This window comes from Gallinula chloropus, assembly GCF_964237585.1.
Source record: "Gallinula chloropus genome assembly, chromosome: 19".
Classification (NCBI taxonomy): domain Eukaryota; kingdom Metazoa; phylum Chordata; class Aves; order Gruiformes; family Rallidae; genus Gallinula; species Gallinula chloropus.
In genome coordinates this window covers 10,123,692-10,147,353 of record NC_140104.1, presented here as the reverse complement: position 1 = coordinate 10,147,353, position 23,662 = coordinate 10,123,692, and the positions used below count along the sequence as shown (strand labels likewise).

Here is a 23,662-nt window from a genome sequence, read left to right as displayed (position 1 = left end):
GCACAGTTTGTGCTCCACGTGCTGGTGCCGTACTTGGCAGCGTCGGAGGGTTGCTGTGGAAGCACTGGGCAGAAGTGTCCAGCCAGGGGTCATGGGAAACCCCCTCTCCCCTCCAGCCCACTCCATGCTGCCCTCAGCCCAGGTAAAGCCTGGAGCCCACCCCATAGCTTGCTGGAGCTGGGTGGGGGTCAGGGCTCATCTCGATCGTGGCCTGGGAGTCCCAGAGGTCCCAGGCTTATCCGCAGCTCCGGCAACAACGTCCTTTGGAGGCTGGGAGTGAAGGGCCAATTTCTTGCTGAGCCTCAGCATCCTCCAGCAGCGAGAGGTTGTTCCTGCACCGTGAATGTTTGTCCTTCCCCACAGCTTTGGTTGCATTCCCTGCTTATTTCCCAGGAAGGCTGATAACTGCGCTGAGGAGATAAGACACGGGGGGCTGCGCTTGGCCCCGCACCAGGTGGAAGTTCGGTGCCTGCACCTTGTGGTGGCTCTGGGGTCCGGGCAGGGACAAGCCCATGGCGTTGGCTCCCAGTTGAGCCAGATAGATGCATTTATTCCCACACGTCAGCGCTGTACATTGGCAGGCACGGTGCCGGGGCGCTGAGAGCCCCTGGGTCTGGGCACCGCGCTGCCGTGGGGAAGCTGTGCTGGGGCAACCGGGTCTGCCCCACGCCCTGGCACATGTCAGTCTCTCTTGGCCCGCTCTGTGCCGTGCTGGGGCAGCCTGTGGTGCAGCACGCTGGTCTCACACCATTTGAGGGGTGATGAAACTCGCCGTGTCCTATCTCTGCGCTGCTGGTACAGAGCAGTAGATTCTTGCTTTCACGGTGCTTCCTCTGTGTCTTTCTAACCAGAGCTGTGAAATAAACCTCCGATCAGATTACTCGGGCTGGATGTAACGCAATCTAAAGCTCTGTTCCTTGTCATACGTCTCTGGATGAGCTCTTATCCCCTTCCTGCAGCACCAGGCAAAACTCTGTAATCGCTTTGTCCCCAGTTCGCAAAGCTCCCAAATCCTTTCTCCTGCAGCAGGGAAGTGAGAACGTGACTGCTCCTTTGCAGGGAGCCCACTGCTATTTTTGTCCTTGGTCCGAGCTGCTTTGGTTCCTTTTGTTTCTCCCTGGCTCCTGGTCGCTGGTGCAGCTGCCCGGTCCCAGCTCCCCCACTGGCTGCGTTCCACTTGGGTGGGGAAAAGCACCCGGGGGGGCTCCTGCGAGGGCCTGGGGTGGTGAGGAAGGGTCCCTGGGCAGAGCTCAGCGGGGATGGGCTGGCCGTGCCTCCAGCCCGGCTGTGGCAGATGCCGGGCATAGCTCGGGTATTTCTGGATCTGCCCCTCGTGAGCCAGGGATCCAGAAATATCTCTTGTGAAGGGAGGTGTGGAGGGTGTCAGGGACATATTCTGTGCCGTCTGACGCGGCAGCACCGCAGCTCTGGCCGGAGAAGCCCTGAGTCACAGAGCCGGGCTCAGCTGTGCCGGCTGCTGGGTGTGAGCGATGGGGCCTTCGCGGTGGAGATGCACCGTGGGCAGCTCGGGAAGGACGATGGGCGACTCACCAGCAGTGATTTATTCTCACTGTAGCATTAACACAAAAGCTGAAGTTATTCCATAAATAAAGGGCTTCTTAATAAAATTAATAGTGTCATTTATCCGTGGGAGACTCGGTAATACCGGGGATGAAGGCTTGATCTTGTCACAGCCTGGTATTTTCACATCCTTCTTCCTTAGTGCAGTGTCCAGGAGAAAATGCTAGGCTTTGCATAAATGAGCCAGCCACCCCGGTGATTTATTAATCACAGCGTGTAATTGTCCTAACCTGCCGTGAGCTCTCGCCAGCCCCTTGAGACCCGGCTTCCTAGTTAACTGCAAAACTGTTTTCTCTGAAGCAAAAATGTCAGGGCGTTTTTAAAGAGATATTTATTCCTTCATAAAACAGGGATGGCTGCTTAATGTGGAGGTTATGGAGTCCCTGCAGAGGTAATTCTGATCTGTTAAAGGGAGGATGGAGACTCGGAAGAGCCTAGAGCTGCTGGTGGGGAGAAGCAGTGAGCTCGCCATCCAGGCTCCGTCGCCGAGCCTGGGAGGCCTCTGTGGATGGGGAGCTGGCAGCCCCTCCAGCGACCTCTTCCAGGGCCAACCCCAGCTCCTTGGTTCCCCCGATTTCCAGTCTGAGCCTCTCAAGCTGCCAGTTTCTGTTTTAGGTGATGTCCTTTGGCAGATCTGTGCAGATACCAGCCAGGGGGTTTGAGGGTGCTGGCCCCACCATAATGTCCCTTGATCAGCTCCTCAGGAAGGTGATGCTTGATCTGGTGGCATCACTGTGGGACAGGAGGCTGGCCAGTGTCAGCCCGGCCCCACAGAGCTGGTGTGGGGCAGGGGAGATGTCCTGCAGAGCTGTTTCTCTAGCCGACGAGGATGTGGGCAGAGCAGTTGCCCCTCGCTGGGAGCAGATGGTTGGGAGCCTCTCGTGGAGAGCACAGGGGCTGAGCACACCCCAGCCAATGCCCGCGGCAGCCAAGGAGACCTGGCTCTGCTCCCAGGTCAGGGTGCCCTAGTGACCCACGGCGCGGTGCCCATGCCTGCCCTGCCTCTGTCCCTGCTCCTCCCTTTGCAAGCAGAGAGGCTGTGAGCACTGAGAGATGTCCCTTTGCCAGGGGACCCACCGAGCATGAGAGGGGAAGGCAGTGGATGCTGGGGGAAGGTGTTAGGGGCCGGGACTGTTGGGATGCACTGGCCCTGTTCCCTTGGCATCCCTGGCATCCTGCTCTGGTGCCCTGGGGCCTTTCATCAGATGGCAGACCATGAGAACTTGTGGGCAGCTTCTTCAGGGACCACTGTGGCCACGAGTGATGTCCTTGTGAGTAGGAGGGCCCTGGTGTCCCTTCACCTATGTGCCCAGTGGCTGGGCACTCTGACCTCCTCAGAGAACCAGCCAGACGGGAGCTGCTTTGTGCTGGGGTGGGGGGAGCGTTCCCCTCCCAGCCCTTTCTCTGCAGGAGAGGAGCTGGGGGCATGGCGTGGCCTCAGCCTGGGTGCCAAGCTCCCATCACCAGCCTTTGTGTCCCACCCCACCTGCCCTCATCCAGCCCTTGCCATGCCTTGCCTCTCTCACCCTCATCCTGTGAATCAGCCACACCAGAGCCCAGAGGAAACTGATGCCAGCATGGGCTCGTTAGCGGCTTTTGGGTGGAGAAGAAAACGCGTCTGAGTGTGTCTGCTGAAAGTGATGCTCTATTTCCAAATATGAGGGAATTGAACATCTTTACAAATCAATACAAAGCCACTTCAGCATAAACCAAGAGGAGATTAATGCTTAACTTGTCTGGAAGAGGAGAAGAAAGACGGTGGAAAACGTCTCCAGAGAGAGAGGCTCGATGAGCTTCGAAGCCGCCTGTTTAATGCGAGAGGTAGAAGGTTTAAAATTAAAACCCCTCCCCCTCCATTAACTGGAAGCTAATGAGGTGCTGGAGAATGGGTATAATTTGGCAAGGAAATGGGGTCTAATTTCTTTCCTTCCTTCTTTCTTTCTTTTTTTTTTTTTTTCTTTTGCTGTGCCTGAGGAATTTGTCAGGCTGATGATTTCTGCCTGTGAGGAGGCAGACGGGTATTTTCGGCAGGAGCAGAGAGATTTGTTGGTCCAACAAAAACTTTATTAAAAGGCTTCGCAGCCCAGGGCGAGCGCTGGTCCCTGCCAGGGAGGATGGAGGCAGCACCCGGGTTTCACACAAGCCTTTCCTGTCTCCCACTCGCACCTCTCTCGCCCACCACACGCATTTTGGCATCGCTGGGTGTTGCTCTGAGGAGGCAGAAACGCATCTTGGGGTGCTTTGAGAAGGGGTCAGGCTTTTCCTTGTGGGGAAGTGGGGACCTCAGCACCCATCTGCTGGAGTTCCTGTGCTGGAGAGACTTCCTGCTGCTTCAGCGTTCCAGGGACTCCTCCCCCACCTGAGACCCCCTGAAACAGGGAAACACTGCTCTTGGGTTTCAGGGTTGATCGTGGCGCTTTGCAGAGCTCTGGCAGGCGCTGGGCAGGTCAGTGCAAGTGGTGTGGTGATGGCTGAACCCTCGTCAGGTTCTGGGCACATTGACAAAAATAAGGTACATGTTTTTATCTGGCGTACGGAGGAACGCATGAGGAGATTACAGTGGGGATGATGGGGGTGCTGAGTTTAAGGAATACATCTGATTAGAGATCATGCTGAAATGTTTGGGTAGAAGGCTGGAGCTGAGGTTGTGCTGATCGCCTTAAGGGTGGTGGGCAGGGGGGGCAGGAGCAGCTGCTCCCTGCCAGATGTGGTTTGTGGGCCTTGTTGAGCTGTTTGCTCCCAAGCAAACACATTTATTACGGACTTTGCCAGGAGAGCCCCATGCGCAGTTAATGATTGACTGCCCCAGCCAGGGGGTTTCCAGGCAGCTCATGCTCTGATGGCTGTTGGGACTGTGGGGCTGTTGCACCGTGCATGATGACCTCTCCGGCGTGGGAGGAGTGGAGGGCCATTTGTCTCTTCCCATCCTTCTCCAGGAGCTGCTGCAGGGGAGGGAGGGTCCCACTTGGGTGGGATGCTGGTGGTGGGGTGGCCATGGTGGCCTTGCAGCCTGCATGTGTCCCCCCCTCTTAACAGGCTGCCTGTTTGCAGCAGGGTCCCCCACAAAAAGCCCTGACCTTTAGGCTGTGTCAGTTTGCCAGACAGCTGGTCTGGGGGTGTTGCACCCCTCTGCCAGCGCAAGGCTGTCCTCTCCCTGCTCTAAGGCCAGGCTGGTGGGTGTGCTCCTGGGGACACGCTTCCATAGCCTTGCCCAGACGTGCGGCAGGGCTGGGATGCATGAGGCAGGCTGTGAGGGTGCGGGGCACAGGGGTTGAGCAGGTGCTGATGGCTCCGTCCCAGGTAGGGCAGGAGTTCTCGCGTGTTCACGCGTGCCTGCAGCACGGGCCATGTTCTCATCCCTCTCACCAGGAACACGCTCAAAATGATGTAGCTGGTCCTGCATCTAATTCCTGTGAAAATCAAACTCACAGAGGAGGGAGGTGAGATGGGGGGGGGAAGAGAGACCTGGGTGTTGTATCACCATGGCAGCAGAGACTTCCAGGGAAAGGTGCTGAGGTTGTGAAGCAGACACGTACAGTTTACTTAATAAAAAAAGACAAGACCGTTTCCCGGGCCGAGCTGTGTGCCAGCTCCCCGGTGCAGGAGGCCGGCTCGTGTGTCCCGGTGCTCCCGCACCGGCCCCGGGGGTGGGTGTTCACCCCGGCACAAGCGCAGCGGCTGCCGCCCGGAGCCGTCCCAGCCAGGGCGGTTGGCTCCCGCCGGGAAGAGGCAGCGAGGAGCGGCTGCGGGCCGGGCCGGGGCTGGGGGGCACCGGGGCGGCGGCGGCGAGAGGGGGCGAGGCCGCCCACCCCCCCCGCCTCGCCCCGCGCCGCCCCCCGCCCGCCCCTGCCCGCGCCCGGCGCCGCTGGCTCGGCGGAGACCGGCCCCGCGCAGCCCCGCGCGGTGGCGGCGGGGAGCGCGCAGGGCGGCGCGGGCGCGGAGGCGGGCGCGGACGCGCCGCCGCCCCCCGCAGGTGCCGCGGCGAGGGCCGGAGCTCGGTCGGCGGCGCCCGCGATGTCCCGGCCGGGCGGCAGGATGCACTCGCGGCGGGCAGGGATTCGGGCGGCCGTGGTGCTCATCGGGCTGCTGCACCGCTCCCGCAGGCAGAGCAAGGAGAAGAGGTGAGGAGCCGCTCGCTCCGGTGTCCGCTCCCGCGGGCGGCTCGGCCGAGCCCGGGTGGCTGGAGGGGAGCGGGGGGAGCGGCGGGAGTCCCGCTCGGTGGATGGGAGGGAGGGGGCCGGGTGGGCGCCGGTGCTGCGGCGGAGGAGCGGGAGGACCGTCGTGTCTCGGGGTGTGTGTGGGGGGGCCGCGTTGGCAGGTCCGCTTCGCTTCGGCTCGACGGCTGCGTCCCCGGCCGGGAACAGCTGACAAACGGTTTCGTCTTCCATTGACTGAGCCGCGGCTCGTACTTTGCGTCCAACTTTGTGCTCCGAGGAGAAGCCTGTTCGCAGCGCTCTGCTCCTGGCATCGCTCCGCGCCGCTTCCCCGTCTCCTCACCGGGGCTGCCGGTGCTTCGGAGCTTCGCCCTGCTCCGCACCCCGGGGCCGGGAGTTCCCCCCTCCTGCCGGGCTCTACCGCTCTGGCAACTTTGTCCTTAAAAATAGTAAGAAAGATGCACGCAGCTGGTGCCGGGGTGCGTAGGGCTGGTTCAAGGTGGAGGGGACGTGGCACTGCTGCAGACTGGGGGGGGGGGGGGGGGAGGGGGTTGGTTCAATTTGTGATTTTGGACCAAAACCACGTGAATGGAGGCTCGGTTATTTGGAACCTTTATTTTAAAGTCTCTCCTCAACCCCTCCAATCTACAGGCCTGAAAAATCAGAGTAAGGCAGAAGGGATGAAGCTTCAGCTCTTTGCCCATCCGTGGTCTTGGGGTGCAGGGTCCGTACCCCTTTTTTTGGTGCTGCTACTGCAGCTGTTTTGCCTTGGACAACAAGTGCCCTTGAGAGCAGGACCATAGTGATGCTTCTATGATGTAGTGATGCCCTTCGCATACAGTCTGTGTGCTGCTGTTTTGGGATATTTTCGTCTCCTTTGCTGGGATTTTAGGTGGATCATCAGAGCTGAACAGTAAGCAGAAAATAGCTCTCAGAACCTGATGGCCCTGGGTGAACAGTAGAGATGGATGCTCACCTGAGCTGTGCCTCAGCTGTGATCCCATCCTGCCCTGCCTCTGCCTGGGACACGGGGTGTGGGGGCTGCGTTGGGATGTGCTGGAGGGCTCGACCATTCCTCTCTCTGCTGTTGCCCCCCGGTTTTGTCTTGCTTAGTCCAGGCACACCCTTTCTGTAGCTCTGTCGATGGGCTAGGGGCTCCAGCTGTGGACCAGCAAGTTTTGGAGGGGGTGGCTGGGGCTCCTGTGCCCCAACTCCCAGCGCTCTGTGGTCCGGAGCCTCTTCTCTCCCTTTCCTGTGCTGTGTGTAGGCTGCGACCGGGTGCTGGGAAGGTCTGTGCTGCCAGTGGGGCGCAAATGCTCCCCCAAGCATTGTCCTTGCTGAGACTTGTTGGGCATCCTGTGTGTGGCTCCACACAGGCTGGGGAGGAAGAGGGTGCCCTGCCAGGCACACCGAGCGAGGCACCCCAAGAGTCGTCTCTCCTCTCGGGATCGGGTTTCTGTGAATGAGCTCAGCGTGGCACTTGAGGGCTGGGAAGAAGCCTGGCTCTGACCTCTTAGAAATCTGTCTGATGATGTGTGAGTCTGGGGGTTCTTCATTATATTTTTCCCCCGCCATCGCATTAAGCAAAACCTCCTCAGTGTGTGGGGTGTGCTGAGGACAGCGAGAGTCGCACAGACGTCTCAAGGGGAAAACAAGAACCCGAGGATGTGTTTTTTCCTGTCTGCTGTGGACCGAGGAGCCTCCACGGGAGTGATTGCAAGAATCCGAGCAGTGCTTCACGGTGGCTGCTTCGTCTTATGCAAGCTGCCAGGGCCATCAAAGTGACATAATCTGCAGGAAAAGGAAGGGACTGCTAGCAGCATCATCAAAAGGGACTCTGTTCCTCCACCTGCTCCTATTTTCTTTTTTTCCTCCTACATTCGGTCTTTGTTCTGTGTTTGCAATTGAATTTTGCTTTACACGAGCCATATGCAAGCCTGGCAGGATCGGTGGCAGCTGCAGAGTCCCCAGTGGCCCATGTCCCTTTCTTGTTAGCAACCCAGCGAAGTGCAGCACAACAAACTGACTCCAGCACACTCCCCTTGCAGGGCCTGGGAGATGCTTACCTTGCTGCCGCTGCCTGCAATCAGTCTCTGTGTGCTTGTCCTGGGGGACGGTGGTAATAGGGGCTGGGGGAGCTACTGCTGCAACAGAGCTTGGGGGTCCTGCTCCAGAAACCTGGGATCTGGAACTGGGTGTTGTTGCCTAAATTGGTTTCCCTGAATGTCCCATGTACAAGGCCAGTGACGGTGCGGCAGCTGTCTTCTGGGGAGCTGAAGCTGTTGGGTGGGTGTGAGTGCTCCCCTCCACTCTTACGGGGCTCAGCTACCATGCAGGCAGTGGGAATAAGGCCAGTGTCTCTCCCTGCTACCGTTAGTGTGCTGTTCAGTTCCGGGAAGGATGCTCAGGGATGGTTGGTGTCCCAGTGAGATCTGCATACCACTAAAGTCAGTTTTAGTCCCGCTTTTTTCAGTGGGATGATTGCTGGAGCAGCGTTTGCACGCTCTGGGCCTCTCCCCTCTGGCCCTGGCACGGGGGCAGCGTCTCATCACCCTCCAGCCCTGGCTCTGCCAGCAGTTGGAGACGCTGGTTTCTGGGAGCTGTTCTCTGTAATTTGCAAATTATCGAATCAGCTCTGAAGCGGCTGCTCAGGGCTCATCGGCTCGTGTGTGTCAGGAATCGGACCAGACGAGCCTTCTGGTTTTAAACCTTGCCGGTGCCTTGGCTGGTGAACCCAAATACTGTGGGAAACCACAGCTTTCCCTCTGCTCCCACAAGGAAACTTGTAAATCATCGAAGCCTCCGTCTGTGGTGGCTGGCGCGCCGAGCCATACTTCCCAGTCAGGCCAAGTGGGAAGTCCTGGGGAGGACCCAGTGTCACAGGGGTAAAGCAAAGCAGGAGCCGGCTCCTTGCTGTGCCCTGGGCAGGACAGTGGCACAGTGGCGACCTGCATGACCAGCACTGCCAGGACACCCCGAACCCTTCGCAACGATACTCTCGGTGCAGAGGAGTAATTAAAGCCAAACTCATTGGCAGTTAAACGTCACCTTGCTCTGAGCAGGGCCCTGGTTCCCGCCCAGGGAGCTGTGCAGCCGGGGAGGCTGTGTGTGCAGGTGGATGCAGGCTGGTGGTACCAGGGCTAATGCAGGGAATCCAGACCCGAAAATGCTGTGCTTGTTCTTTGCTGACTTTTGGGCTTCAGTGCAGGAAGGTGATGCCCCAGTGCAGGGCCAGCCTGAGCCCAGGACCACACATGGGTTTATTGGAGGAGACATCCCATGGTGGGGCTCTGCCTGGTGCTGGTTTAAGCCCCGGAGCACCAGCAGTGGGATGAACCCCAGTCTGGGCTCGCTGTGGGGCCCCAGGACTGGCCGAAGCTCAGGGGAGCCCTGCAGCAGCAGCGCGTGTCCTCTGCCGACGTCCTCCCCTGGATGAGTGATGATGCAGCGAGATCTTGCCTGCCTGGTGTCCCTGGGATTGGATGGAGAGCTGTTCAAAGTCAGAGTAAGGTGCCTGGTTCAGGCACTCACTGCAGATCTCCAGGTGTAAAATCTCCATGCGGTGCCCTTGTCTCTGTTGCAAAGGAAAATAAGCCAGCAGCATTTTTGGGTTGGTTTCTTCTGCAGCTTGTGAGCTGGGTGTCAGAGCCTGGGTCCCAGGCGTGTGCTGTGAGCCGCCACTGTGCGCGGAGCAGGGATGGAGAGGGGTATCCCACAGAGAGGGGGTGAGCAGCCTGGGCCCTGCTCCCACCACCTGCCCCATGATGGGGGGCTTAGCCTGGGGCCGTGCCTGGATGACAAGCAGGGTGGAAGCACAGTCCCCTGTGAAAACTTAAGATGCTGGGCACTGAATATTAAATAAACTGGGAAGGGAGCAGCTGGGAAGGTGATGCCCATCAAGGACAAAAAAATATGGTGGCTCCAAAAATAGAGGCTGTTAATTTACAGGGTGATCTTTGCTGTCCTTCTCAAGGGTACGGCATCCAGGCAGGCTGAACTTGTTGCTGCAGGAGTTTTGCACCCCCTTGGGCCAGGTTTCATTTGCTGAATTAAGCGTAGGCATAAAGGTAACCGGCAGTGCCCTGCGTTAATTCATGTGGTGTATCGAATGGTGGGACAAGGCGCTTGCTGTGAAGCGCTGTGCCCTGTCAGGTAGGATGCTGACATCTCCCCTTCCCACGCATCAGTTGTATGAACGCACCATGTCAGTTCAGAGCCCGTCTGGTAAATCAGACAAGCAAAACAAGGTGGTGGGATGCATGAGAAGTCTTTCATTAGGCTTTAGGTGGAGAAAGCGGGAGGGCGGCGCATGCCCGGAGATGGGGGTTTGGCTGGGAGTGCTTGGGAGGCTCCGGGGAGGTCCATGGATCTGTGTGGAATGGGGCTTCTTAATCACAGGTCCAGCATGTTGGCAGGGCTTAGGGCACCGGGGTGTGAATTTGTTGGTGCATTTGGGATAGGGTCAGGGATCCTTTATATGTATGTACCTTGTGTAGATCCAGGCCTGGAAGTTGGTGTCCCTGCCTGTGGCAGGGGGGTTGGAGCTCTATGATCCTTGGGGTCCCTTCCAACCCAGACCATTCTATGATCCTCTAAAGATAAGAGACCAACATCACATGCCCTCGCTGCGCTGGGAACTCAGCGTTACAAACCCAGTGCCCACGCATTCAGACAGGTGGGTAGGGGGGGATATCCCCATTTGCTGCCCCTCCGGAACAGTGGAGAGGGCAGCCCCGGCTGTACTGTCCCAGTGGGGGCTGGCGGCCATGGGGTCCCCCCAACACAGCCCCACGGCCCTGGGGGAAACGTGGGCCCTGCGATGGGCTGGTGGGGCCGATCCTGCCATCTCTGGTAGGAAACCCTGCAGTTGGGCCTGCGTAACTGCATTAAGGTATTTCCTTAATTAGATTCACTAAGTATGTAGGATTCTAATTCCTTCTTTTCCTTCTCTCTTAATTTGCCTAATGAACAAAACGAAGAAATAGAATTATCAGGACGATGCCTGCGTTGCCTTCCAGGAAGGCCAGTCAGTGTCCAGCCGTGCAGTGCTGGGGATGCTCCCACCCACCTGGGCGTCAGCACTGATGCCTGGCCATGGCCAGGGTGGGCTTGGGGTCTGGGCAATGTGCCTGGTTGTCTGCCAGGCACAGGCGCTGCCCAGGGAGCGCACCCAGCACTGTAACCTTTGGCTATGTCATCGATTCTTGGTGCACGTCTCCCGCTGTGCCGGAGAGAGGCGGGTGGGGAGTGACCTCAGAGGTGTTCATTGGTACCTTGCTGTGCCGGGGCCAGGCTGAAGCTTGTCATGCTGCTCCTGCTGCCCTTCCCCACCCTGTCCTCTCCCTTGCTTCTGAACTCGTTCTTGCTGGTGTCTGGGGCAGGCCATGCTGCTGCGTGGCGGTGGCAATGCTCGCGTGCTGTGGGCCACTGGTACCCTCTGCCCGGCTGGTCTCCAGATTTGTAGGGGAAATCCCAGGGGGATGCGAGTATCTGGGGCTGGGTGCCATGGCAGGAACACCTCTGCTGCCATTTGGGTCCCGCAGATACCCCTGGCACCACGCGGGGACCAGCCGCGGCGTGGGGCTGCCCCGAGCACTGCTGGCTCTGCCATCGTCCTCGGGGACATCCCGTGGCCGCGAGCACACTGCGCACAGATAAAGACATGCTAATCTTCCTCATGATTCATTTATCATCCCGTGAGGGTAATCTGTTTGGGAATTAGGCTGGTGGCCCTTGACCCCCGTAGCTGACGACAGGCTGAATCATCCGAGTCAGTGGCTGCGGTTTCACGTAACATATTTCCAGTACATGGAGGCTAATTACAAGCGGTGGCTGGTGAATGGGTTTGTTTTGCTCTCCCCGGAATTGCAGGAGCAGTTCCAGCAGTTCGGTCCCAAAGAAGCCATCAGCATGTGACAGAGGAACACGTTGTTAAGTTGTGTGAGTGATTTTATAATACTTAGAATATGATGCTATGGCAACCTGTTACAAATCCCAGATCAAATGAAATTATTTGTGTGCATCCCTGTAACTTTAATCTTTGCAAAGTCTGATACGTTTTATGCCTTTGAGGCCACTGCAGATTAGTGCAATCAGGCAGAGCTCGGGGTTCAAAGCGAGGAGAGCACAGGATGAGGGGTTTGCTGCAGATCCGGCTGTGCTGGAGTGTCCTAGAAAGTCGAGGAGCAGGCAGGGAAAATCTGTCATCCTTGGTGAATTTTTGGCGGTGGAGCCAGGGTGAGCTTGTGGAGAGGAGAAAGGGAAGGAGCTTGATAAGTACTATGGGTGTGAGTGGGCAAGATGCGAATGCTGTTGTTGCCCCCACACCATCCTATGTCGCTTCAATTCATTCCTTCCATTGAAAAAGCTCAGAGCTCAAACAAGACGTAATAACGTAGGACAAACCTGATCAGCTCTGATTTAACAAACATTTCTTGGGTTTTGACCATTATTGGTTTAATGTAATGTCAGATGTCGGTGTGTGGTCACATCTGCGTTTGGGCACAAACCGCTGGGTGTTTCACCCCGTGACTGTGGGCTGTATTTGCTGGCACAGCCCAGAGCCGTTCTCCGCTCTCTGACTCTGTCGTGTTGCAGCCCCCAGGCCAGCAGCCCACCCTTGCCCTGCCCGCTCCCCAGGAGGAGCCTGGCAGCATCATCCCAGGCCAAGGGAAGTCAGTCCTGACTGCAGGCCCCGCGTGCCCGCACCGCTCTGGGAAGTGCAATCGGCAATTACACGTATCAGCAGGTTGGGCTTGTGGGTCCCAGTGGGTCCTGGCTGTGGTGCTGCCCGGCATAGCGGTGTATCGTGCTGCCTGGTGCTGCACCGATCCCCCATGCCCTGCCTGGGCTGGTCTTAAGCCTCTGAGACAGGTTTATGGGCCTGAACTCCCACCTTGCATTTCCCCTGACACGCAGCTGATGTTTCCCTGACTACAGCCGAAGTCCATTAATTCTTGGTCGCTGACTAATGAGAACTATTGATCTGTGCCCGGTTGGTTCTTGCCTTCCCTGCTGCTCCCATCTCCTTGTGCACAGTGCAGCCCCTATCCCAGTTGGATTGTGCTGGCTGCAGGGATGCGGGTTCCGGGGCACTGCCAGCTCCGTCCGGATACCAGCTGGGGCCATGGTGCTGTGAAGGGCAAGCTGGGATCCCACAGCATGGGGCTGTCTGCAGCATGCAGAGGGCTTGCTCATAAATACCCGTGTGTGTATGTGTGTCCATATGTACATTTATATGTATGTACCTGTCGAGAGATGGGTTTCATCAGAGGCAGAAGTCTGTCAGCAGGAGCAGTTGCACCCCTGGGGCAGGAGGAGCAGGAGACCTTCTCAAGCTCTGGTTCAGTCTCTTGCTGGCGAGGACACAGCCACTCCTTCACTCTCACAGTGGAACTTTGCACTATGGGTTGCACCAACTGTCTTGAGAAAACCTGCCTACAGCGCCTACAGAGTCCCTGTGGCACCCACTCTGCATCCCTGCGGTACCCACTCTGCATCCCGGCTGCATCCCTGCTGCCTCCTGAGCCTTCCCATGACCAAGCATGCACTTGGGTGTGCACCTCTGGAAGGAGCCATGTGTTTTGGAGCAGGCTGTGGTGGGCACCAGTGCCTGGCTGCTGTGCATGCTGCACGGTGCCGTGCCATCCCGGGGAGGGCTGCCATGGGAACCAAACCTCGTTACTGTGAGATAAACAGTTGGACATTTTGGCCCGGTTTCTGCAGGACTAACCTGGCAGGGACAAGAGAAAACTAAATTAAAGCTCAGATTTTCTGACTCCCAGAGTAGCATCTGGCAGTACCGCTGCGAGTGACGGTTTGGTTGTCTGCCTAGGAAGCTGCTGGTGTAAAAGGGACAGGGTGTTTTTATCAGATCATCAATGGAGGGCCAAGGTTATGCTTTTTCAAGGCTGGGGAGTGGCATCTGTGGGATGCTGTCGTGGCAGGTCTGTGGCACGTGAATTGCTCCCAGCTTCCCCAGGGTCTTGTGTCCTTATGATGCCTATTGTTGCCTCCAGATTCGGTGCCATGCACAGGTGTTCTGTGGTGGAGGGGCCTTTGGCTGGGCCATGGCACTCATACCAGGGTGGCCCTGGGTTTTATGTGGGCATCACCAAGCAAGAAGCCTTCTCTGCCGTCCAGGAGGCTGATCGGCTGCGGATCCTGCCCAGGCAGGGAGGGTGCCAGATGGAGGGAAACCATGGGGATGAGTTGTCATAGAAACCCAGCCTGGCTGTCCCTGCTCTGCTGTCCGGCAGATCCCAGTGCCACTGGGACCGTACGGCACCCCAGCCCCAAAGCCGAGCTCCGTCTGGTCCTGAGAGGGGACCTGGGTGCTTGGTGGGGCAGTGAGGGGTCCCAGCCTGCCCTGGAACAGGGCTCTGTGGGTGACTGGTACCATCTCTTTATGTGACCCGTGGGGTTTGGTGATGCTGTTTGACAGGCAGCCTGTGACTTTGCTGGGGAAGATAAGCCCTTATCTGGCGCTCACTGGGTTACGGGGGAAGCTGAATCGCCTGTGTTTGGTTTTTCAGGAAACAGGAGCTGCTGAACAGCGCGGATGTCCCTGTCCCGGAGCGGCCGCTGTCCCCACCTCTCACCGCCCCGCCGACCATGAAGGTGAGTGCGCAGGCGACGCTGCGCCGGGCTGTGGGCGCGCGGTCCAGCCGAGGCGCCGGTTTTGGAAACTGGAGCTGGTGAGGAGCGGCACTTCCAACGCAGCGGCTGTACAGATTTGGGCTGTTCCTGAGGGAGCAGCAGTAGGTGGTTTCTGGAGTTCAGCCTGCAGCATGTTCAGACACCGTCAGCGGCAGCGGGGTGTGCGTGCCGGCGGGCCCCATCCTGCACTGCCGCTTACGTTACGCAATCCCGAGATGCCGGGCAGGATGCAGAATCCCGGCACGTTATCCTTCTCATAACCCTTCCTGGGAGCACGGGGTGGATGGCGCATCCATGGCAGGCAGGGTCGGACTGTCAGTGGGGGCTGTGGGACCCTGCCCGTGCCTGGCTGACTCTGTAGGGCTCAGCCCACCCAAACCCACCAGGAGACAATCATGAGTGACCTGGTCAGTCCTGGAAGCTGGTCCTGCCCGAGCCGGTGCTGACCGGGTACCTCCCCAGCTCTCTGGTTCCGACAGTTCCATGTGAGCAGGCCCTGTGCCGAGTGAGGCAACACTGGGAGCTGGGGCCGTGGCCTGGGCCAAAGTTTCAGACCAAATTTGGCTAAACAGGATGGCCTGCAATGTGGGTTCACCAGAAATGGCTTCTGCCGGGGTGAGCAGGGAAATGCACGACAGCAGCATTCCCGATGAAGGTGGCCCTAACTCAGCTCCCCAGGTGCTGCCCAGAGCTCTGTGTGCTGCCACATGGGAAACTGCTCATTAGAGGAGAAGATGAGGTGTGTGTGAGGATTAGGAGGTGGCTGAGAGCCTGGTTAAATGGTTGTTAAGAGCAAGTGGGCTCGGAAATAGAATATTGAGTCGGAGGAGTTCATTAGTGGAGCTTCTGACAATACGGCTTATTCAGGGCGTTGCCACTGACCTGGGTGTGCAGAGCTGGTGGGTGACACAAGCTGTGGCATCTCCGGGGCTGCAGAGGGGGTTGAAGCCTGGAGAGGGTGGGAGGACATGGCTCTGTGCCCTGGAGCACTGTGGGAAAAGGGGGGACCTGCCTGTGGGGCAGGCCCAGGGACGTGCAGCATGTGGGGTGCGGGAGGTGCTGGCATGCCAGCAGCAGAGTGTGCTTCCCGGTCCTTGTGCCAGCAGCATTCCTGTCCGGCCTCAGGCTGGCACCTGAGGAGGGGAAGCATGGCATGGAAACGCGTGGAAAAAAGCATGTAAACACTGTGCCCTGTGCTTCAGGGTAACATAAGCTCCCCAGAAGTGAACGCTGAGTTGTTTTCTTCATGCGCCTCAATGATGGCTGCTCCTTCTTGCATCGCAGGCCCCAGGGGCCCGTCTGGCTGCGGGTGCTGTGCCCGGGGAGGTGCTGGCCCTGGCTCTGGCTGAGGACATGCCGGGGGACTGGTCTCCATGGGCAGTGCTGAAGGCTGCCTGTTTCACTGCTGGTTCTTGGGGGTTTTTTTAATCACATAATTAACACAATTAAGAGGCGATTACTGACTTGTTCTGCTTTACAGCAGGATTAAAGGGCTCCGGAATCATTTGCAGATGGCACAGGTTGTCCTTTCAGAGAGGCGAGGCAGAGCTGGGAGCCTGTGGTGTGTGTTCTCTCCCTCCCTGCGTCCCCCCTCCCTTGGTCCCTGCAGCTCAGGTGATGGCAGAGCCGCTGTGCTGACAGAAACTTGTATGGAAACTTGTCCGGAGCTTCCCCGTGCCCCCGCTGCCACTCTGGGCTCAGCTGCTGCCGGCTCCGGAAAGGCGGGGGCTGGGTATGTATTTGCTGGCATTTAGGAGATGGAGCCGGAGATGCCGGGGAGAGGAGATGTCAGAGATTAAGGAGCCGTCAGCTTGACAAAGGGAAACCTGGAGTGACTCTGTGGTTGGGGGCCAGAGATGTAGCCCTTCTGGAGACGTCATCTCGGTGCCCTGACTGTCACGGGCAGCGTGGGGGACGCCGGGCGGTGGGATGCTGCGCAGCAGCAGTGCTGTGAGTGGTACCCTGGGTGCTCCTCCTGCCCTGTCCTGCTCTTGTCGTTCCCAGGGACCCGCCGCGCAGGACGTCCTGCCGCGCAGAGCGGGATGGGGGGGAGTGGGGGGGTGTGCACGTGGGGGCGCAGGGCCAGGAGCCTGTCCCAGCAGCCGAGATTGCCCGAGCTCTGGGGCGTTCCGGCCACAGCAGAGCCGCATCCTGTCGCATCCCCGGGACGAGGCGTCCCTGTGGGTGCTGAGGCGGCCGGTTTGGCTGTCCTGAGCCGACCCCGAGAGGGCTGAAGGTGAGGACCCGCCCCCTCCTTTGGGAGGGCCGCGGCTGTTGTGAGCGGGCGGGTTTTCGGTCAGGTTCCTGCTGCAGCTCTCCCGGGTGAGTGTCCTTCCCGAGGGGCACAGCGCATTGCCCTCCCCCCCCCCCCCCTCCCCCGGGGCCGAGCATCCCCCCGCCCCCGCCCGGCACCGAGCATCCCCTCCGGGCCGTGCATCCTGGCAGGAGCGGAGTGGAAGGGGGAGCTGGAGGGGGGGGGCGGCAGGCGGCCGCCCGTCCCCGCACAGCCGCTCCCGCTTCCTGCCCAACCTGTTTCGGGCACTTCGCCTCCCGCGGAGCCAACCTGGGAGCGGGCGCAGGGCCGGGGCTGTCGAGCCTCTGGCCTGGCGAAACATTAACGAGGGAGGAGCAGGGATGGCGGGGCCGGCGCTGGGCTCTGCCCGCCAAAGAGCCGGGCTGGGGCCGCAGCCGTCGCTGCGAGGCTGGTCCGGCCCGGGAGGTGATGGATTTCTTGCGGGGTTTGCTGGTGAGTGCCGTGCGCCCCGGGGGGAGCAGCGCTGCGCCCCCCTGCGACCCATCCCCGGCACCCTGGTGCGGAGCCGGTGCTCGCAGCCTGCGCTGGGGTTCTGCTGCGGATCCCTGCTTGCCCGCGGGTCCCTGCTTGCCCGCTGGTCCCTGCTCACTCACTCGCCCGGGCGCTGAACGGACACCGCTGCCCGGTGCAGACGGAGGGCGGTGGTGGATCTTCCCGTGCCGAAGCACCGGGACGTGGCTGCACTGGACTGATGCTGCCAGTGCATCAGCAGCGAGAGGACAGGAAGGGCAAGGGAATGATGTCACTTTGGGCTGACTTTGTCATCTCTGAGGGGGTTAGGACGAGCTCCTGCGCAGGTTCGTCCCGTGGCAGGCCACCCATGCTGGTGTTACCTTTGGTTGCATTTAAGCAGCAGATGAGTGCCTGTCTCGGTGACCCAGGCAGGGTGAGCCCGTGGCAGGTGACATCACTTCCTGCTGGGTGTCGCCAAGCTGTAATTGTCTGGGCTGTAATTACCAAATATTTGTGGCCTGGTAAAGCTGGGTACACAGAAACCCCTTTAGTGACTGCACGGCTGGGGCAGGCGGGTCGGGGCTGCTGCGCCGTTCGGTTCCCTGCTCCGGCTGCGGGCCAGGGGCCAGAGACTCTTCATTGGCTCCAGGAGCGTTTGCCATTTGTTGGGACCTGAAGAGAAAAACGCGATCAAAACCAAGCTCCAAGTAAGGAAATGCTTTTCAAAGCACTCCCGGCCTTGGGCACAGAGCTTTGCGAGCCCAGGTTTCGTTTCTTCTCCCGTGGGGCGGTAGATAACAATGGGGCATAGTCTCAAGCAGGGAGCAGGGCTGGGTCTGCGTCTGAGCCACCACGGTCCCCACCTGCAATGGCAGTGCCTTCCCCTGCCCCAGCTGCTGTCACCGAGGCTGCTCGTGCCATGAACCTAACCTCTGCTTGCAAAGGACATCTCCCTGAGGTCTCCCTCTGGTCTCTGATTTCCATTCCTTCAGCTCCTCCTCTGGTTTTCTCTCTTTCTTGTGTTTGGAGAAATTCGGTCTATTCTAAGAGCTCACTGGTAATTCCCCCCTCCCCCAAGCCTCTTCCCTCTGTACTGTCACCTCTTCTGCCCCAGACCCTGCATCCCTCCTCTGCAAACTGTTCTGGAGTGCTGGCAGCATCAGGGCTGCTCATCCTGCTTTCTGCAGCCCATCCGGAGTGGTGGTGTCTGCTGCGGCTCCACTGTCTCCTTGGCCGTGAGAGCCATGAGCTCATCCCGTGCGTCTGGGGCGCGGCTGCGAGCGTCCGGGAGCAAACGCGGGTTAGAGGAGAGGTGGGGGCAGGATGGGGCAGAGGAGGGACTGGGCTGCTGCTTTGTGTCTCCAGAGAAGCCGCTCAGTAGTCTGCTGGGAGTGTCCCAGTATTTACAGTGTAGTTTGACCAGATAATGTCTTTGCGTGTACTTGAGAGCTGGAAAAGCCGGACGAGGGATTGACACCATCCAGCTGGGAAGCCAGCAGATGCTGTACCGAGGGAGCGGCTCCCCGGTGAGTGGTGGGGCAGAGCACCCCTTCCCCACGGCTGCATGAGCTGCTGGGGCTGAGCCCATCGTGTCGTTGAATCCTCCTGTGGCTGCTGCGTCCAAACCTCACATCAGCAAAGTGGTGTGTGCTGGCTGAGCCCTGATACAGCTCTGCTGTGTGCTGGCTGCCGCCGGGACTGGGACCCTTTGGGCAGACCGGGGCAGGGATTGGGGGTACTTCTCTGTGTGTCTCTGCCTGGGAAAGGGGCAGCTGAGCAGCACAGACACGGCTTTAACGTGCCCCCGCAGAGGCAGCAATGGGTTCTCCCAGCCTGGTTTGGGTCTTGTGCTGGGGCACGGCTGGGCACAGCAGCTGCACTGCGAGCAGAGGGAGCCCCATGGCCGCAGGGCCGGGCTTGTCTCCAGAGGAGCCGCAGGATTTTCAATCAGAGCCCGGGGCTTGCTAATCTCTTTAGTTCGTTTTCCAAGTAGGCCATTAGCCCTGCGCGGGCAGCCGGCCCCACTGGCGGCAGCATTGCCGGCGTTTGCACAGAGCACAGAGCCCGGGGCTTGCACCTTGCAAGGTAAGGGGCATGGCGGGGACTGCCGGAGGTGCCTCGGCTGCCCCAGTGTGTTTTTGCTGCTTTGGGGGGGTCAGTCCGGGCCTGTTTCATTTCTAGAAGAGTTTTTTGCTGCTGTTGGTGTGCACAGACCCCGTCCTGCCTGGGCTCTGCGAAGCAGCTGGAGAAGGACGAGGGCACACGCACCCCGTCCCTCTGCCCACGGCAGGACCAGCTTTGTCCCACATCCTCAGCAAACCCCACGGCCTCGGGCCTGCCAGGTGCCTGGTGGCACTTGGCAGCCATCCAGGTTGTCTGCCCTGCCATCCGGCGCCTGCTGAGCAGGCACATCAGGCAGCAGAGCAGCATGGCTGCAGCGGGTGCTCTCTGTCCCTGCTGCGCAGTCCTGTGCCCCCCGTGGTGGGATCGCACCAGTGGCTTTGCTCTCCGTGTAGCATCTCAAACCCACGTTGTGGGAGTCAGAGGAGTTGGGCAGCTGCTCCAAGTGCTGCCCGTGTCTGCGGAGGGGGCACTTGGTGTGGGATGGCCATCGGCCCTGGGATTGTGGCTGGCTGTGGGGCTCTGTCCCTGCCCAGCGGGGGGACTGAACAGGGGTCTCAGAGCAGTTTGGTAGCTGTCTGGTATGGACACATTCTCTTTTTTCTGTTCCTGCTGAGGGCCAGAGCTGGAGTGCCCTGCCTTGGCGCAGTTGGGGCTGGTTTGCCTCACGTCTGCTTTGATCAGACAGCAGATTTCCCTCTTTTCTTTTTCAGTCTGCAGAATTCTTCGAAATGCTGGAAAAAATGCAGGTGAGCAGCAGCGGCAGCGTGCCCGTACCACGGGATGCTCCCTACCCACATCATGCCCGTACCACGGGATGCTCCCTACCCACATCGTGCCCATATCACAGGATGCTCCCTACCCACATCGTGCCCATACCACGGGATGCTCCCTACCCACATCGTGCCCGTACCATGGGATGCTCCCCACCCATATCGTGCCCGTACCACGGGATGCTCCCTACCCACATCGTGCCTGTACTGCAGGATGCTCCCCCCTCACCAGCCAGGCCAGCGGTCCTGCAGTGCCTCACATGCTGTGTGGTTGTAACGGGCTCCGAATTACTGCCCAAGTCCCCAGCAACATGTCACTCACACTGGAGTGATTTCTGTGCAGCAAAATGCCCTTGTCGTGGGATGTTGAGAACACCTTAATTCTTTGACCTGTTTGTTTTGTCCCACCCAGGCCCCAAGACTCGAAGAACAGAGGGCTGGGGGCCAGAAGCATAAGGTGGGCTCATCCTCATGTGGGTCCCTCAGCTCATCTCAGGGCTGCACAGGCCACACAGGTGCCCTGAGGGCTACAGGGGATTTAAATGGTGCCTGAAGACAAAGCACCAGTGGAACTGCCGAGATGGGGTGTCCTGGTGTCTGTCCAGACGTGGGTGGCTCAGCAGTGGGCTGTGGGCACGGCTGGGTGCTGCCACAGACCAGAGCTGCTGATGCCAGCAGGACTTTGGAAGAGGACTTGCCGCTGCGGTGCTTTCCCACAGACCCAGAGTGGGGGGCTCTGTGTGCTGGGGGCTCGGCTGGGCTGCACCACGCTGGTGTGGGCTGGCATGGAGCAGGGCCTGGGGACAGGAGGGGCCGGCACAGTGGGCAGCTGGAAATGCTCCCCGGGTCAGGTGTGTGAGGCTGTGGTTGTAATGAATGGACTGTTTGGGAACAAAGGGTCACACATGGTATTTTAATTCCCTTTTCCAGGAAGACTACATCCCGTACCCCAGCATTGATGAGGTGGGTGCTCTGGATCACCCTGTATGTTTCTCCCTCCCCACCTGTGCAGCTGTGGCTTTTCCTGGGTAGCACGTGCTTCTGGCGGAGAGGGGAGAGGTTTGAGAGAGGGGCTGGTTCTGTCCTGCATGGTGCCGGGATGGGGAATGCTGTGGGAGGGGGCAGTGAGGGGGCAGAACAGGGGACGATGAGCCCCTGTCCCCTGCATCTGTACCCCGGTCCTGTCTAACCCCTCATGGGCGTGTGTCTCTGCAGATCCTAGAGAAGGGCAGCCCCTACCCGCTCATCATCCTGCCCCAGTTCGGGGGGTACTGGATCGAAGACCCTGAAAACCTGGGAACGCCCACCTCATCTGACAGCAGTGTCTGCGAGGAGGAGGAGGAGAACCTCAGCCCCAGCACTTACGGCTACAAGCTGGAGTGCAAGGGGGAGGCCAGAGCCTACAGGAAGCACTTCCTGGGAAAGGTGGGTGCCCCCGCCGCAGGGGCCGGGTGTCAGCCGAAAACTTCACCACAGCCCTTGGAGAAAGGGAGATTGTAGAGTTGTGAGTGAGATGGGCAGAGCTTGCAGCTTCCTGCTTGGCAAGGAGAGGAGGGGACCGTTGGCTGTCGGCCATGGCAACAATGCCATGCATGGAGCCTTTGGCAGGGACCCCCAGGACATAGAGTGGCCCCTTGAGCTTTGGGCCTGCCCAGCTGTGGGGCCAGGGCTCGGCTGAACTTGGGGTGCCGGCACCACAGCCACCCTCCCACCCCCCAGTTGCAGTCTTGTAATCCTCTTTCCCCTCTGAACAAAGCTGAGCACTAAAGTCCACAGGCAGAGGGATTAAAATCCTTGTCCCAGTGAGGATGTGGGGTACCGCATGTCCCTCAGGGGTTGAGAGGGGGTTGGGGGGGGGGGGGGGCAGACAAGCCCTCTGCCCCGCACGGGGTGGGGGGCAGCGTCCTTGCCATCACTGGGCTGCCCCCGCCACCAACACACTGTTTTCTATTTTTAGGATCATTTAAATTTTTATTGCACAGCCAGCAGCCTCGGGAACCTGATCCTCTCCATCAAGTGTGAGGAGGCAGATGGCACGGAATATTTAAGGATTATACTCAGGTACGGAGAGGAGGAGAAGCTTTGTTTAACAACGTGTTTTCCCCCTGGGGTCCCTGTTTTGTTTCGACTGTACATGCCAGCGTGGGGCTGGCAGCACCAGGCAGTCACACATGGGGGGGCTCGGGGACGGGTGATGGGAGCAGCGGTATTGTCCTCCTGCTGTTCGGGTGCTGGGGCAGCCTGACCCCCAGTAGTGAGCATGGGGCTTTGATCTGCTGCTGATGGAGCTGCAGGGGAGGGCAGAGCTCCTGGCGACGTGGGGTAATGCCAGTGAGTCCTCACCATCCCTTTGTACTCTGGGGAGACCCTGTGCCTCTGAACCTCTGTGTCAGTTCCCTCCAAATCATGAATCTTTGAAGAACTGCAGAGATCAGCAGACAAATCGAACCTTTGCTTATGAGCCTGGCCCAAAACACTCAGCAGTGCAGGGCATTGCTGCGCACACGCCGCGGGGCTGGTGTCCAGGGCTGCGGCCGGTGTCTCTGGCGCTCTCGGACGCTCCCTGATGTCTACTCATCCCTTTTTCTGTGCCAGGTCCAAAGTGAAGACATTGCACGAGAGGATCCCCCTGGCAGGATTTAGCAAGCTCCCCAGCATCCCCCAGATCGCAAAGGTGAACTGCCCTCCCAGGCTGGGCTGACCGCAGCAAAGCCCATGCCTGTGTGGCAGGGCTGGGGATGCGGGCAGGGGGTGCGGGCAGGGGGTGCGGGCAGGGGGTGTTGTGCCAGTTCCTGCCCATCCCGGGAGGTCCCTGCCAATACCTGGGGGGAGAGGTGAGGAAGCGGCAGCCTGGAGAGATTTGGGGCATGTGCTGCTCTCAGCCAGATACCAAGGGCACCCTGGTGGGAGGGTGCGGAGAGGGGACCCCCTGCGATCCAAGCCTGCATTTGGCAGCTTGAAAAGACATTCGGGGCCGTGCCACGGAGTTTTGACAGGATGGGGGTGTTTGCTTGCCTGCCCAGGGCCCCAGCGCTCATCCCTCTCTCCCTCTGCCCACAGGCCTTCTGCGACGATGCCTCTGGGCTGAAGTTTAACCCGGTTCTGTACCCCAAGGTGAGGTGCCTCACCCCGGCTTGCTCGCTGAGCAGGGAAGGTCCGAGAGCGTTAATCCTCCCTGTTTGTCCAAGATCTGACAGCTGCTCTATACAGAGCACAGATACCCTGCTGTGTCTGTCCCGCTCTGCCTTGTCCCTGCCTGCGCAGGGGCTGAGCCTTGCTGAGCTGTGCTGTGCTGAGCCGTGCGGCAGGTTAGCTGATCTGATGGCACGTGCTGCCATCTTGCTCTGTCAGCTGGCCACTGTGATTGATGGCACCCACCTCAGCAGTGGGGGACTGCGGGGGGCTGGGGTGTCTGTGCGGGGGGCAGTTCCCACTGGTGATGTACTGGGACTCGCTCAGTACCAGCCCAGGGTCTCTCCCACTCCTGTGCTGCCACAGACCCACTGCTGGGAGCTTGCTGAGCAAACCCAGGGACCTTCCTTGTGGCAGGCACAGCACTGAGCTGCGGGGCAGTCTCACCATCCTTCAGTGTAGCTGGGGTCAAGCTG

At 59.5% G+C, this 23,662-nt stretch overlaps 1 protein-coding gene across 1 annotated transcript in view; it reads left to right on the top strand.

The window, feature by feature from the left end:
* Nucleotides 1-23,662, top strand: part of RAP1GAP2 (RAP1 GTPase activating protein 2) — a gene marked incomplete at both ends in the record, with an annotated part of 64,524 nt that overhangs the window by 28,178 nt on the left and 12,684 nt on the right. Inside the window, 8 exons of the mRNA XM_084273086.1 lie at nucleotides 14,270-14,354; nucleotides 19,995-20,030; nucleotides 20,467-20,511; nucleotides 20,985-21,017; nucleotides 21,270-21,479; nucleotides 22,012-22,115; nucleotides 22,650-22,728; nucleotides 23,115-23,168. Of these exons, the coding sequence (XP_084129212.1) occupies nucleotides 14,270-14,354; nucleotides 19,995-20,030; nucleotides 20,467-20,511; nucleotides 20,985-21,017; nucleotides 21,270-21,479; nucleotides 22,012-22,115; nucleotides 22,650-22,728; nucleotides 23,115-23,168 (646 nt within the window). The remainder of the gene's footprint in view (nucleotides 1-14,269; nucleotides 14,355-19,994; nucleotides 20,031-20,466; nucleotides 20,512-20,984; nucleotides 21,018-21,269; nucleotides 21,480-22,011; nucleotides 22,116-22,649; nucleotides 22,729-23,114; nucleotides 23,169-23,662) is intronic.